The 12,512-nt window shown below is 54.6% G+C and overlaps 2 protein-coding genes and 1 long non-coding RNA gene across 3 annotated transcripts in view; 1 reads left to right on the top strand and 2 right to left on the bottom strand.

Annotated features, from left to right (window-relative positions):
- Positions 1-4,367, bottom strand: part of LOC113211508 (probable ATP-dependent RNA helicase DDX31) — a 16,349-nt gene extending 11,982 nt beyond the window's left edge. Inside the window, exons 1-10 of the mRNA XM_026429891.2 lie at positions 4,198-4,367; positions 3,634-3,951; positions 3,283-3,549; positions 2,967-3,187; positions 2,492-2,858; positions 2,097-2,399; positions 1,797-1,987; positions 1,626-1,704; positions 1,436-1,535; positions 285-567 (exon numbers count right to left, since the gene is read on the bottom strand). Coding sequence (XP_026285676.1) covers positions 285-567; positions 1,436-1,535; positions 1,626-1,704; positions 1,797-1,987; positions 2,097-2,399; positions 2,492-2,858; positions 2,967-3,187; positions 3,283-3,549; positions 3,634-3,951; positions 4,198-4,257 — 2,189 coding nt within the window. The 5' untranslated portion in view covers positions 4,258-4,367. The remainder of the gene's footprint in view (positions 1-284; positions 568-1,435; positions 1,536-1,625; positions 1,705-1,796; positions 1,988-2,096; positions 2,400-2,491; positions 2,859-2,966; positions 3,188-3,282; positions 3,550-3,633; positions 3,952-4,197) is intronic.
- Positions 4,368-4,419: 52 nt separating this feature from the next.
- LOC113211509 (uncharacterized) overlaps positions 4,420-12,512 on the top strand; it is a 29,935-nt gene continuing 21,842 nt past the window's right edge. The window contains exons 1-2 of the long non-coding RNA XR_008010909.1: positions 4,420-4,549; positions 5,082-5,287. This is a non-coding gene — a long non-coding RNA (uncharacterized LOC113211509). The remainder of the gene's footprint in view (positions 4,550-5,081; positions 5,288-12,512) is intronic.
- On the bottom strand, positions 8,771-11,128 carry LOC113211510 (uncharacterized). Its single transcript, XM_026429895.2, has 5 exons — positions 10,731-11,128; positions 10,032-10,248; positions 9,865-9,947; positions 9,271-9,535; positions 8,771-9,172 (listed from the first exon to the last, which is right to left on the bottom strand). The coding sequence occupies exons 1-5, from the start codon at positions 10,788-10,790 to the stop codon at positions 9,003-9,005; spliced, it is 795 nt and encodes a 264-aa protein (XP_026285680.1). The 5' UTR covers positions 10,791-11,128; the 3' UTR covers positions 8,771-9,002.

The raw sequence follows: 12,512 nt of genomic DNA, 5'->3' as shown, positions 1-12,512 counted from the left end.
CCCCCATTGTGCCCGGCCGTTGCAGTAACCAAACAAAACAAAAAGCGCCGTAAAACTCGTTGTAAGACTAATTCACTTTTTTTCCACCCTCGATCTATCCGCTCCGCTCGCGTCCTGCTAGCTGCCGTGCCGGACCGCCGGCCGGCCGGCCGCGGGGGGAGCCTAGGTGGTGGAGATGAGCGTCCAACTCTGTTCTCAATCCAATATTGTGCGTTTCTCGTTTCATACGAGCTTCGAGCTCAACCCACAACCCGTGCAACTTCATCTTGAATGGAAACACTCACCCCCGTGGTCGCGGCTGCTGCAGCGGCTTGGTGCCGGGTCTGCCGCCGCCCTGGACTCCTCCGTGGCCTCCTCCCGGCTGGCGCCCGCGTCCCGGCTGACGGCCGTCGCCGCCGCCCTTGCCCCGGTCCAGCCACTGCTTCTTGCCGAGGCCGCCGATCTTGGAGGGCGGGTCGCGGAGCGCGAAGCACTTGGCGTAGTGGCCCAGGTGCAGGGCCTTGAAGTTGAACACCCCGCGCGTCTCGTGCGGGTAGCTCGCGTAGAAGCGCACGAACGAGACGTAGGCTGCAAACAACAACACGAGAATGATATCAGGGGTCGTGCACTACTGTGAACCCTGGCGAGGGGGCGGGGGTACAAACGTTATAATCCCCCATCAGGTTGAGGATCACCATTGAATTTCATAGGCGCCCAAAAAAAGCTACGTCGAGACGTATCGTGAAAGCAGATGATACAAATTTAAGGATATGTCTGTGCCCTAATTTTCTCTCATATTTTGCTGTTATTTGTTTATGGCTGTTTGTCACTTTTAGCAATTGCTTTCTTGCAATTCAACGGACTAGCGGCATGGCATAGAGGAAGAGATAGGATAGGGGGCAGCAGGCAGCAGGCAGGCCGGGCGGCATCCGTGGCTCAGTATTGTTGGGTATTGTTGGTGGGAACGGGCGGCGGCGGGCGGGGCTGGCGACTTCTCGCGCCCCTTATACATCTGGGTGACGTCATGCGCTTTGGTTCTCTGCCCTTCTCGAGAGTACAAGCTGCTGACACCTTAAAGTTTTATATATATATGTTTTATGTTTAGTCTAAAGCTATTTAAGGTATCATCTGCTAAAAATATGTGCACAGTACCCCGGGGAACACAATTTTGGAGTCCTTGTGAACTCTAATGGTGGCCCAGAGATCGTTTTGGGACCTCATAAAACGCTCCCCCTAAAGTAATGTGGTTCGGGCGCAGCCCCATGCAGACGGACAGTTCGGGCGGGCGTGTCGGTTGGGCTGCCCGCCCACAGGCGCACGCGCCCCACGCACCGGCTGCAGGCTCGGCGGCCTACCTGCCGGGCGGTCCGCCACGCACCAGCCGCGCCGCGCGAGCGAGCAGGTTGGGCTGCCTGCTGCCACGGGGCTGCCGCCCCCACACACTGCGTGCACACACCTTTAGCGGCCATGGCGTGGAGGTCCTCGCGGCCGGACACGGCGTCCTCGAAACGCAGCTGCAGCTTCGTGGCGGCCAGCTCGGTGGCGCCGTTGCGCATCTGAGAACGACAAAACGACAGTTTTGGGGTCATTCAACAAAAGTTGGAAAAAGGTAGAGGGGAAAAACTTGACAGTAGTATCGGGCTTACCTTTAGCAGTGATGGGATGGACGTGGCCATAGTGGGAACCAGATGTTGTAAAGTTCTCTCCATCCCTTCCTCAAAAAGTCTGTTGAAAGTTTAAAAATAATTAATTCAGTCATTTTGCTATTTATTTATTTTTAAGTCCTATTGAAAAACTAGATTTTAAAGACTACTTACTTGACTCTTCTCTCCTCCAGCTGAGTGATAAACCCTGACTCAGAAGGACACAGCATGATCATAGAAGAACCTTCGGCACCAACTCTAGCTGTACGACCCACCCTATGTACATAATCAGCAGCGGTTGCAGGTGCAGTATACTGAACAATCCAGTCCACCATGGGCAAATCAAGACCTCGAGATGCAACATCCTGAAATTTTTAAAAGTATATGAAAAAGTGAGGACAGAATTATAACAGGGTATATTACCCAAAATAATGTACAAAAAGAAGTGTAAAAAGAAATGAAGAAAGAACTTACAGTGCACAAAAGAACACCAGATGTGGCACTTCTGAATGTTTTGAACACATCGGTTCTCTCCTTTTGAGTCATATTACCATGGAGCTTGAAAAATTCAATGTCTACTAAGCTTGGATCTTTAACATCCTCTTCATCATCATCTTTCTTTTTCAGTAGGCCATATTCATCTTCAAGATCAGAGTCCTCATCAACCCCACCTGTCTTCTTTTCACGAGTTCCAAGAACAGTTGTAAGCATCTCTGTATGAAAGTCCACCATATCCTGTGTTGCCATAAAAATGAGCATCTTCCTTTCAGCAGTCATCTAAAAATTTCCAAAAATATACATTTTTAAATTTTATTCATAAATTTAAATCCAATGAATATTATTTTTTATTTTTTTTTAAATCTACTTACACGGCACTTCCAAACAATGAATGATGCAAGAGTAACTAATCTAAGTTTAGCAGGTATGAGGAGATACCATTGTGTTAAACTGTCTGGTATGACTAGGTCCTGCTCAATCATCGCAATATTATGTTCATCATCATCTTCATCTATTACTGCAGCATCAACAAACTTGGGATGTTTTAGAGTGAGGCCAGCTAAGCGATCAACAGATGCAGTCATGGTGGCGGAGAGCATAATGGTCTGTCTTTTCACCTTACATACAAAGGGTGAAGCATTGGGATCTATTTCAGGTGCATCCACATCCAAAGGATGAAATCTCTCCTTTTCCCCCTCTGGATTGCCAAACTGCTGCTCATTTAAGGCACGGACCAAACTGAATGTTTTGAACAAAAAGTACATAAGTTGTTAAATATCTCCAGTAAGAATTAAGTAAAACATAAACAGTTGTTAGAGTAAAGATTGGAATAATACTGAAAATTACCTGGCTACATCCTTTTCATATCCCATGTCAAGCAAACGATCAGCTTCATCAATTACCAACCATCTCACTTGGTATAAAAGAAGACTCTTAGTGTGCTGAATATGATCCAACAATCTTCCTGGTGTACCAATTAAAATAGATATTCCCTTTCTTAACCTGGCCTTTTCAGATTTTTTTTTCTCTCCTCCTACTAAATATCCTGGCACAATCCAGGTAAATGGCTGAATTAGAAACAGTACAGAGGTTAACATTATTAATTTTCCATAAGACAATATTAACTTCACATTTCATAAATAGTGCTCAAATGCATAGTCACCTTAACCAGTTTTACAAAGCATTCATAAGTTTGTAAAGCAAGTTCTCTTGTAGGAACGATTACCACAGCCTGCACACCATGTGATCGTTGTAGCTTAGGTCTGATACTTTGCAGTGATTCTACAATTGGTAAAGCATATGCTATGGTTTTACCACTTCCCGTCTGAGAACGAACTAGGGTATCTTTCCCACTCATTATCACAGGAAACGACATTTTTTGAACAGTAGTCACCTTTGACATACCTAAATTTTTTTCTAAATTTGCTATCTACAGAAGGGAAACCAGGCATGTGTGTAAAAACATTGTTCACAGATATACAACAGTAAACAAGAGTTACCTATGAATACTTACTGAATGTGCGTGAATTGGCATATCTTTAATTAATTCAGAGGAAAACACATGTTCTGAGACAGGCTTAACATCTTTATGTTCAAGAAAGGGTACTTCAGGATTTGATTTAAATAACGATGAAGCAGGGCCAGGAGTTCTATCCTTTCTGGGAGATACTTCGGCCTCTTGGTTTGATTTCGCATTTTGTCCAGTGTCTTCATTTTCAGATTCTGTATCATCTTTCCTTTTGAAAGGTTTCTTTTGGACATTCTTTCCACCCATACTTTTAAATTTCTTTGAGGTTTTGGCCTTAAAATCTCCTTCATCTTGATTTTTTCTCTGAAAAGGAGAAGACGAAGATAACTAGAAGTCTTCACGCAAATGTGAATAGTGGAAATAATGTTACAAAATAATATTAGGACAAAGTAGTGGAAGGGTGTTTCAACGAACTTAAAACCAGACTTAAAATAGTATGAAAACGCAGTTTAGCTCGGGTAAATATAAAATGTTACAGGCTTCATAACCAACTTGCACGAAACACATGAGACAAAGCTAGGTTAGACTTGTAGTAACAGTACAACTAACCTTCTTTTGCTTGAAAGTTTTAACTGGACCACTGACAATGTTAAGAGCTAGCTCGGACATGGTTCAGAACAGTAATTCCCTGTGTCATGCGAATAAAATAGCGAAAATTCAGCAATGTTTACGAACACGCGAGCACGACCAGACGAAAACAAACGGGGAGGGGAGGAGAGGGGAGGGGAAGGGGAGCCGTCGGGTCGAGTCGAGATATCGATCCATCCGTTTTCGATTCAGAGGGGGGAGGAGGGGGAGTGGGAGTGTTGTGTTGTGTTGTGTGTTTCAAGACGAGGGTGGTGGACTGTGTTTGACTGTTGCTCACTTCTGACTTCTTTGTGATTGGTGATTCATTTCTTGGGTAAGTGAAGGTGGTGGTGGTGGTGGTGTCCGCAGCCTTCTTTGTGATTGGTGATTCATTTCTTGGGTAAGTGAACGCGCACACGTAAAACTGCAATGCCTTGTTGTCAGGAACTGCATGATACATGATGAAACTGTTAAAGCTGTGCACCTACGGTACAAGAAACTTAATGCATGCTTTATGTTAAGTTGGTTAGGGGGCTTAACCGGACAGGTTGAAGCTTGTCAGACAAACCTTTATCTACCTACGTTGATTTTGATTTTGATCGAGTTCAGTGTTAAACTTTTCTCTAAGGGCTGAGGAATTCGGGGTGATATGCTTGCTTGTAAAACTTACCTTAATGACACACGGTCGTTTGCTAGGTTGGGGTAGGACTCAAGGTTGGGGCAGGTCGGGGTCGGTTAACCCTCTTCGCGTATCATGCTGTCACGTTTTGATCATGGTTCTATCATTTAAACATAACAACACGCTTGCGTGTGCTGCTTCGTCGTTGCCTTCAATAATTATTGATTTATTTCGTTTCATGGTTAAGGCCGTTGTTATCCATCAGACGACGTCGTGGACCCTGCTCGCAGTTTGAAGCCTCCGTGCGCCAGCGAGATTGTGACCCAACGCCGCCGTCTTCGCAATCGCCCTGATCCCCTGGACCACCTCTCTCAAGGCTCCAGGAGGACCGAGCAGCTCCAGGAGTGCCCCTACCCCATCTGGAAGCAGGCTTAACTCTCCGGCAGATCGTAAGTAAGTGGCAAAAAGAGTTATAGCGTCCAGTAATGTTGGTCGAGGACCGGCCGAGCCGAGAGCCGAGGGCCTCCACGCCCACCGCTTCCTGTCCCGTCGTTCCGTTGTCCTTCCAACCCCTAGGCTTGGGCGAGGGGTAAAGGGGGGGGGGGCAGGAAGGAGTTTTCCCGCTTTTCTCCTGCGGTCTTATTTCTCTGCTGCCGCCCGCCTTGATAGAGTGGCGAATCGAGAGAGAGAGAGGGAGGGGGAGCGCGCTGTGAGGAGGGGAGAGGAAAGTTTAGGTCCGCCGCCGCCGCCGCCCCGTCCTTCTAATTGTGTGACGCTATTAGTGGTCAGTAATGGATCTTGCGAGTGAGAAGGGCGTCACCCCGCCCCGCCCCGCCCCGCCCGCCCCGAGCTCCCCCTCCGGATGGTGGCGTCCGAAAGGAAGCGCGGCCAAGCTTTGCGGATCGCGGGTCCGACTCGCTGGCCCCACGCTTCTCGTGCAGCAGGAGTAGAGGAAGCGGATTAAAAGAAGGAGAGGAGCAAGAAAGTATCAGCCGCGGCCAAGTATAGTGCGTTTCGGACGCAGCCCCCGCCTCTCTCCTGACTCCACGCGACGCTAACGCCTCGCAGACCCAAAGCCACAATGCCGGGCACTTCCCGGGGGCGGGGCGGGTAGAGTGAGTGTATCGCCATTTACTGGCGGTCAGAGCTGCGGTTTTTTCGCCCAAACCCGATGATGAAGATGAGGGAGATGTTTGATTGTCCTCGCGGCACGGTGGTGTCGGGTGGCGGCGTCAACCCCAAGTGCAGCACAGACGAGCTCTATGTCTTTCGCGCGGTTTTGCGTTGCACCAACAAACGCCGTTTTACGTTTCGAAACGATAACACACCAGTTTTATCGCATAGCTGAGCAGGTTTGGACGTTGGTTATCCACGTCGTGACGTCGTCGTCGTCGTCGTGGCCGTTACGTGATTCGCAGCGACGACGACCATCTCTTTCGCGGACAAACTGATTACGCAGAAATGAGTGAACTTTCTCCGGCGGGGTGGCCGTGGGCCGCGAGTGGTGCCCGGGCCGCGGGGCGCTATCAGCCGCTCGGCTCAACGGTGTCGCTTGCCCCGCGATGTCTGCGCGAGCCGCCCCTCCAGGACGACCCACATACTGCCGACTCCGTCGCTCGCGCCGACAACGCGCACGACTTTGGTCCGGGGCGAGCACGTGAGCGATAGGGGTTGCCAAGAATAGCGACGAGCAGCAGAGGGCCTCCTTCCCCTGTCGCGCGCGCGCCCGCGGGAGCACGCCTACGACGATGGGGGTCGTCGTTGTTGCGGGCGACGACGACGCGTCGATCAAGCCCTGGGGGACGACGTCATGCAGGTGCTTGACGGGTTACATTCGCGCAACAAGGGCGGTTGTATTCAATCCAGTCAGCAGCAGCTGCAGCAGCAGCCGGCGGCGGCGGCGGCGGCCCTGGAGCAGGACGAGCAGGAGTGCGCGGCCGCCCCTCGCTGCCATGGTGCTGCTCCCCGCCAGGGAGCCTGCCTGACCGCAGGCTAACTAACGAGCAGACGAGCAGGCGGGGCTCGACTTGTAGCGCGCCGCTCGCGAATATTCTCACGTCGTCGTCGTCGTCGAGCTGGGCGCCGCGGCGGGGGGATCTCATTATGAGCGCGCGGGGGCGACCGCAGGCAGCGCCGCGAGCAGCAGCAGCAGCAGCAGCAGCAGCTTGTTTGTTGTGGTAAATGAAATGCAATTGTGTACGTAATGGCGCGGGGCTGAGCAGCCCGCCGCCACCGGGCCGGGGCCCCGCGCGAGTCCTAGTGTTGTTGTAGTGAGGCAGAGCCGCCAGGCAGAGGCGTGGGCAAAGTGGTGTCGGCGGCCCGCGGGGTGCTCTTCCTGATGCACCGTCGCCTCCGCGCCGCTGCCCGACGACATCGGCGACGACATCGGCGACCTCGATGACGCCTGCAGAGACTATCCGTTCTCTCTGGACCCCTGGAGGCCGCCGCGTTGGTGGTGGTGGTGGTGGTGGTGTCCGCAGCTGCGCCACCGCCGCGGTGCTCTGCTCGCGTGATGTACAGTGTACATTGTACACAAGACCCCGACAGACACCCTCGCGCCCGCGGACTGGCAAAAGCGATTACCTCACCCCACCCGGCGGCGCGCGCCAGTGTCCAGTTTTAGTTTATACCGCTGCTGAACCCTTCTCTCGCTGGCTAAGATACCCCCTTGTTTCCAACCCCCCCCCCCTCCTCTCCTCCTCTCCACCCGCGGCTGGCTGGCGCCGCGCAGTGCGCAGTCGGCGCCGTCCTCGCGCGGCGTAGCCCACCAACCACCCCCTTACATTTTTATGGTCACCGCGGTTGCTGTACTCTCTGCTGCTACCGCTGCCGCCGGCGTGCTACTTTTTCTTGCTGAAAATGGCCGACCTCCTCGTCGTCGTCCTTCTTGGCGTCCTCCTCCTCCTCCTCCTCCTCCTCCTCCTCCTCTGCACCCCCCGCCGCCGCCCCGCCCGCGCGGCAGCCCCTTCTAGACAAATCCTCGCTTTCCATTGGCTACGCTCCCGCAGCTTTTCCGGCTTTTATCTCTCTGTTCCCGCCAAGAGCATTAGATGGGGGTGAGATGGAGGGGGGGGGGCTGCTGTAGTCTTAGCGTCAGCGCGGCCGCGAGCCTCCCCCTGCTGCTGTACCTAAGTGTCTTCCCTCCCCCAGGGGTGGCCCGCGCGGCCCGGGGGGAGGAAATGGGGCAGAGCTGGGTGGGGTACGTGGGGGTAGAGGGGGGCGGGGGCGAGGGGCTGGGCGTCGTAAATCCGACAAGATAGAGAAACGCCGCCAGGCCGCAGGGCCCCCAGTAGCGCCACGCGAAGTATAAAAGGAGGAGAGAGGAGGCCGAAAAAAAAATTGTCCTTAACGGCAGAGAGAAAGAGAAGGGGGGGGGAGAGAAAAACAGACGAACAGACGTGGCGCTACCACTTTGCCGCCAAGGCTTCCTATACAGCGGCTCCGGGGGAGGACCGCCGGCCCGGCCGAGGGGGGGAGGGCGTATGTGCGCGCGCCGCAGCCGCAGTTACGCCACTTTGACACGGTCGCCCGCGGCGCGCCGCATAGCCGCTGACAGACGCGACCATCATTCTTGTCGTGGACCTCCGCGCTTTCGTTCGCCAGATCAGCGCGTGGCGCCGGCGGCGACGTCCCCGACGACGACTTGGGGGGGGGGAATAGGGATGGGGGAGGGTGCGGTCCAGGACTGAATGCTGATCAAGCGATCATGGCCACCATCAGTCTCGGTCAAAGGGAGAGCCGCGGAAGGGGCCGGAGGGGTCATGCGTGCGCTGTGCTGGGACATTGATTTCCCGTCTCGTTTGTCGCAGCTGATGTTATGTACATACTACTACGACTGCTACATTGCTGCGCTTTCGGTTCGCGGAATCACTAGCAACATCGAGGTCGCGCGACGACGCGACGTAAAGATGGGCGCAATGACATAGGGGCTTTCAATCACTGTTTTGTAAATCAAATGCGTTTATTATAAAATGCACTCCCGTTCCAGTATAAATACATAATCAGTTCAAAATTGTGGCCAATGGCCAAATACAGACATAAAATTTGATTCATAGTAAAAGTTCGACAAGAATAGACTTAAAAAGTACATTTTAGCTTAAATTACAAAGATCACAGACGCGTTATTTGAGCAGACACACCATGGGGACTCGGCATTGGGGACCGCGGGTCAAGCCTCGCACGGGGCCGCGGTGGCAGTGAGGGTCTCCTTGATGGGGATGGAGATCATGGACAGGCTGTAGCCCTCGTCGCCGAGGCCGCGGCCGCGGGGGTACTTCGTGGAGGACGTCCACTCTCGGTGCGCGACCAGCACTAACATCCACATGTAGACGCAGACCGCTGTGGGGCAGAGACGGAAAGGTTAGCTCCGATACAGCAAGGGTTTGTAATTTTCATGAGATACTCTACACAGAGTTTGAGAAGTTTGCGATACTCACCGAGGTAGGCGGCCGTCACCGCGATGCCGGCGAGGGCAGAGTGCTCGTGCTGGAGCTCGTGCTCCCGGATGTGCTCGCGGACGTGCTCGTCGTACGTCTCGTGGCCCGGGTGGTTGGGGTGCGGGACCATGGGGGGCGCGTACTGCCCCTGGTGGCCGGGGTCGGCGGCCTCGTGCTGCGCCACCTGCACCACGAGCCGCGCCACCTGGGAGGCGATGGACAGCGCCTGCAGCAGCAGCCACGGCAGCGCGCCCCACCGCGACGCCTGGAGAGAGGGAGGGAGTCAGTCAAAAGTCGGCCGAGTCAGCGGCAAACACAGTTGCACATAATGCGCTGCAATCAGCATCCAAGAGCGGGGAATGTGCAAAGGGGCTGTGGCCAAACCGCGTGACTTCAGAGGCGTTGGAGGTCCAAATAGCACGAGGTTTCAACAAGGACCAGGACTGTCATTGGAGTCGATGGTGTTCAACAACATTTGAACCCGGGCACGGTGTCCCCGTGGACTCCAATATAGTCGTCCTGATGTTTGTGTCCTTATTTTTGAACCCGCCCCCTCTAATGTCACGTTGTTCGGGCACAGCCCCAGAGCCTTACCACGAGGCTGGAGTAGGCGAGGAGCGCGCTGGAGCCCATGTAGAGGACGGCGTACACCAGGAAGGCGGCGAGGACGTCGCGCACTGTAGGAAAAATACAAAACCAGAAATTACAAGAACCGCACTCATCTCGTCGTGTTGGTAAAAATGAGTCTGCGTTTGACTAACCGTAGTGATCGAAGGGCTGCCGGCCGCGGTTGCTGGGGTGCGCCAGGCCCAGCAGCAGCTGGTCATGGCCGTGGTCGTGCTGGTCGCTGTGCATGGACTGCCGCTGGCGCGAGTCCAGCTCGTCCAGGCTCAGCCCCAGGAGGACGGCCACGCCGCCGTCCCCGGAGCCGCGCGCCAGCTCCGTGGCGAGCTGCGTCACCACCAGGCCCGACATCACCTGCGCGACGCACAGAAACAAAGTGGGTTACAAAAATTACGGGGTCCCAAAAAAGGAACAGGACCATTATTGAAGCGCGTAGGACCCCATAGATTTTCTACCCCAGGGAACAAATATCATGGGGTCTCTAAGGACTCGCAATGACGTGTCCCTGAACATTTTGGGACCCCATAATATTTATACCCTCCTTACAAGTCACGTAGTATTGGAACCCCCTTAGCGCGGCAGGCCTCGTGTCGTCACCAGCACCGTTGGAGGGGCGGGCGTGCGGCGGCATCAGCAAAACACAGCCGCGTGCTGACGCGTGCACGCCGCGCTGCGCTCGTGCCGTCTCTGTCCAACTCCCCCGTGGGCTCGGCACGGAGAGCGAGAGGGCAAGCGGTCAAAGAAGACGCACTCGCTCTTGTGATCAAAAACATGCGGAGACCCTGGACGTTGACCGCCCTTCCCCTACCCCACCACCCAGACACCATTTAGCTCACCAGACCCAGGACGGCGACGATCCGCGCTCCGACGGAGACGTCAACACACGACATGGGCATGGCGCCGGCCGGCGGGTGTCGTCAGGCGTTGTCGACGACGGCGGCGGCGGCGTCGGAGGCGGTCAGGGTGGCCGACGAGGAGGTGGTGCACTTGGTGTGGAAGGCGTCCGGTCGCGTCCGAGCAGCGCATGCAGACGGTGGTCTTGGCGAGGACGGCGCGGTGCACTGGCTCAGCGGGAGGACGACGTTGTCGTTGGTGTGTGTGTGTGCGGCACGTCGGCGTCGACCGGCTGACGGGCGCGTTGTGGGTGCTCGGCCTGGTGTCGGGAGCTAGCTCTAGCGAGAGCCAGTGCAAACTGCAAAGCGACCGGCTGGCAAGTGTGGAAGAGCGGCGGCGTCCGCAGCGGCGTGGGCGGACGAGTGCGCCCCGCACGCAGCCTGGCGGTGAGGCGCGTCAACGGCCAGCCGGACGCACCGACGGGCGCACACCGACGCACACGCAGCCGTTGCACTCGGCCGCACGGCGCGTGCAAGTTATTTCGATTGCATTTTTTAAAAGTTTTTCTCCAGACGCTAGTCTCAGTCCGTAGTCGAGCGTCTCTGTCGCCTCGTCTGCCGTGCGGGGCGGACGCCAGCCCGGCCGGCTTGCGGCCCGCATCGCAGGCGAGTCGGATGGGTTGCCTACCCCGAGGGCATGAGGCGCTGGCCGTGCCGGTGGAGCGGCGGCCGCGCCGCGCATGCTGCCTAGAGCAAGGGCAGTGCGCGCCCCGGTAGAGATTTTTAAGCACGAACATTATCCGAAAATGTTCAAAACTTTTCTTGAAAAAATGGAAAACAAGAAGGAATATTCGCAGAGAAATAAGATAAAAATTAAACTTTCCAAAGAAAAATTATGAGTTCTTATGAAAATTCTTGAAAAATTACCCGTGAATCCTTTTTATTTTTTAAGTTAAAAGTTGTTAGGCAATGCGCCCAGCTCCACCCCATCCCCCAGCCCCTCAAAAAAGGATCCTCTGAACTGAAGATGAAGCAGAACCCGGCTGGAGCAGCGGCCCGGGAAGCTTTGTCGCGATCTCGATGTGAATTAATATGCACAGCGGTCGCCTTCTAAGTCGCTCCAAAGTATTTAGAGACTCGCGATGCCAATAAACGCTACGCAATCGCTCGGGCGCCCGGCGCCGCAAAACGGGCCGACAAAGCTGCTCGCTCGAGAGAAAAAGTGTCGGTCACTTACCCGTTATAAGTTTGTTGTCTCGTCCGCGCCTCTGGCATGGAGGCTGAGGCACGATAGGATCGAATCCTCACCTCAAACAAATAAGGTGGTGGGGAGGAGGGGCGAGCAGTGAGCACAAGCGCAATGTCGGCGCGGGTAGGGGTAGGTTAGTGTGCGGGGTGATCATGAACAAGGAGCTCACTTCCGCTTTTGTCTGGTCGCCCTCTTCTGCTCGCGGGCGCGCGTCTTCGTGATTAGTTTCTCTCGCCGATTGTCTCCACGGAGCCACTTTGTCTCCAGCGTTGGTAATTGCTCTATTTGGATAAGGCTTTCGCATCAGATTTGGAGCCGGCCGCTGCTGAGGGGGTAGAGAGGCACTCTCCTTCTAAACGCCAGGGACAATTAGCGCCATTACCCCGCCCCCTCTGGGCCTAGCCGTAGGAGAGAGAAAGAGAGAGAGAGAGAGAGAGAGAGAGAGAGACGGAGAGAGAAGGAGGGAGGGGGTCTCAGTATCTTGTTGCATTGAAATTGGTAGGGCAAGTGGGTTAGCGGGCCGCGGCGTCGCTGCT

Source organism: Frankliniella occidentalis, unplaced genomic scaffold, assembly GCF_000697945.3.
Source record: "Frankliniella occidentalis isolate FOCC.00 unplaced genomic scaffold, Focc_3.1 Scaffold26, whole genome shotgun sequence".
NCBI lineage: Eukaryota > Metazoa > Arthropoda > Insecta > Thysanoptera > Thripidae > Frankliniella > Frankliniella occidentalis.
This window is presented reverse-complemented; position numbering and strand designations above follow the sequence as displayed.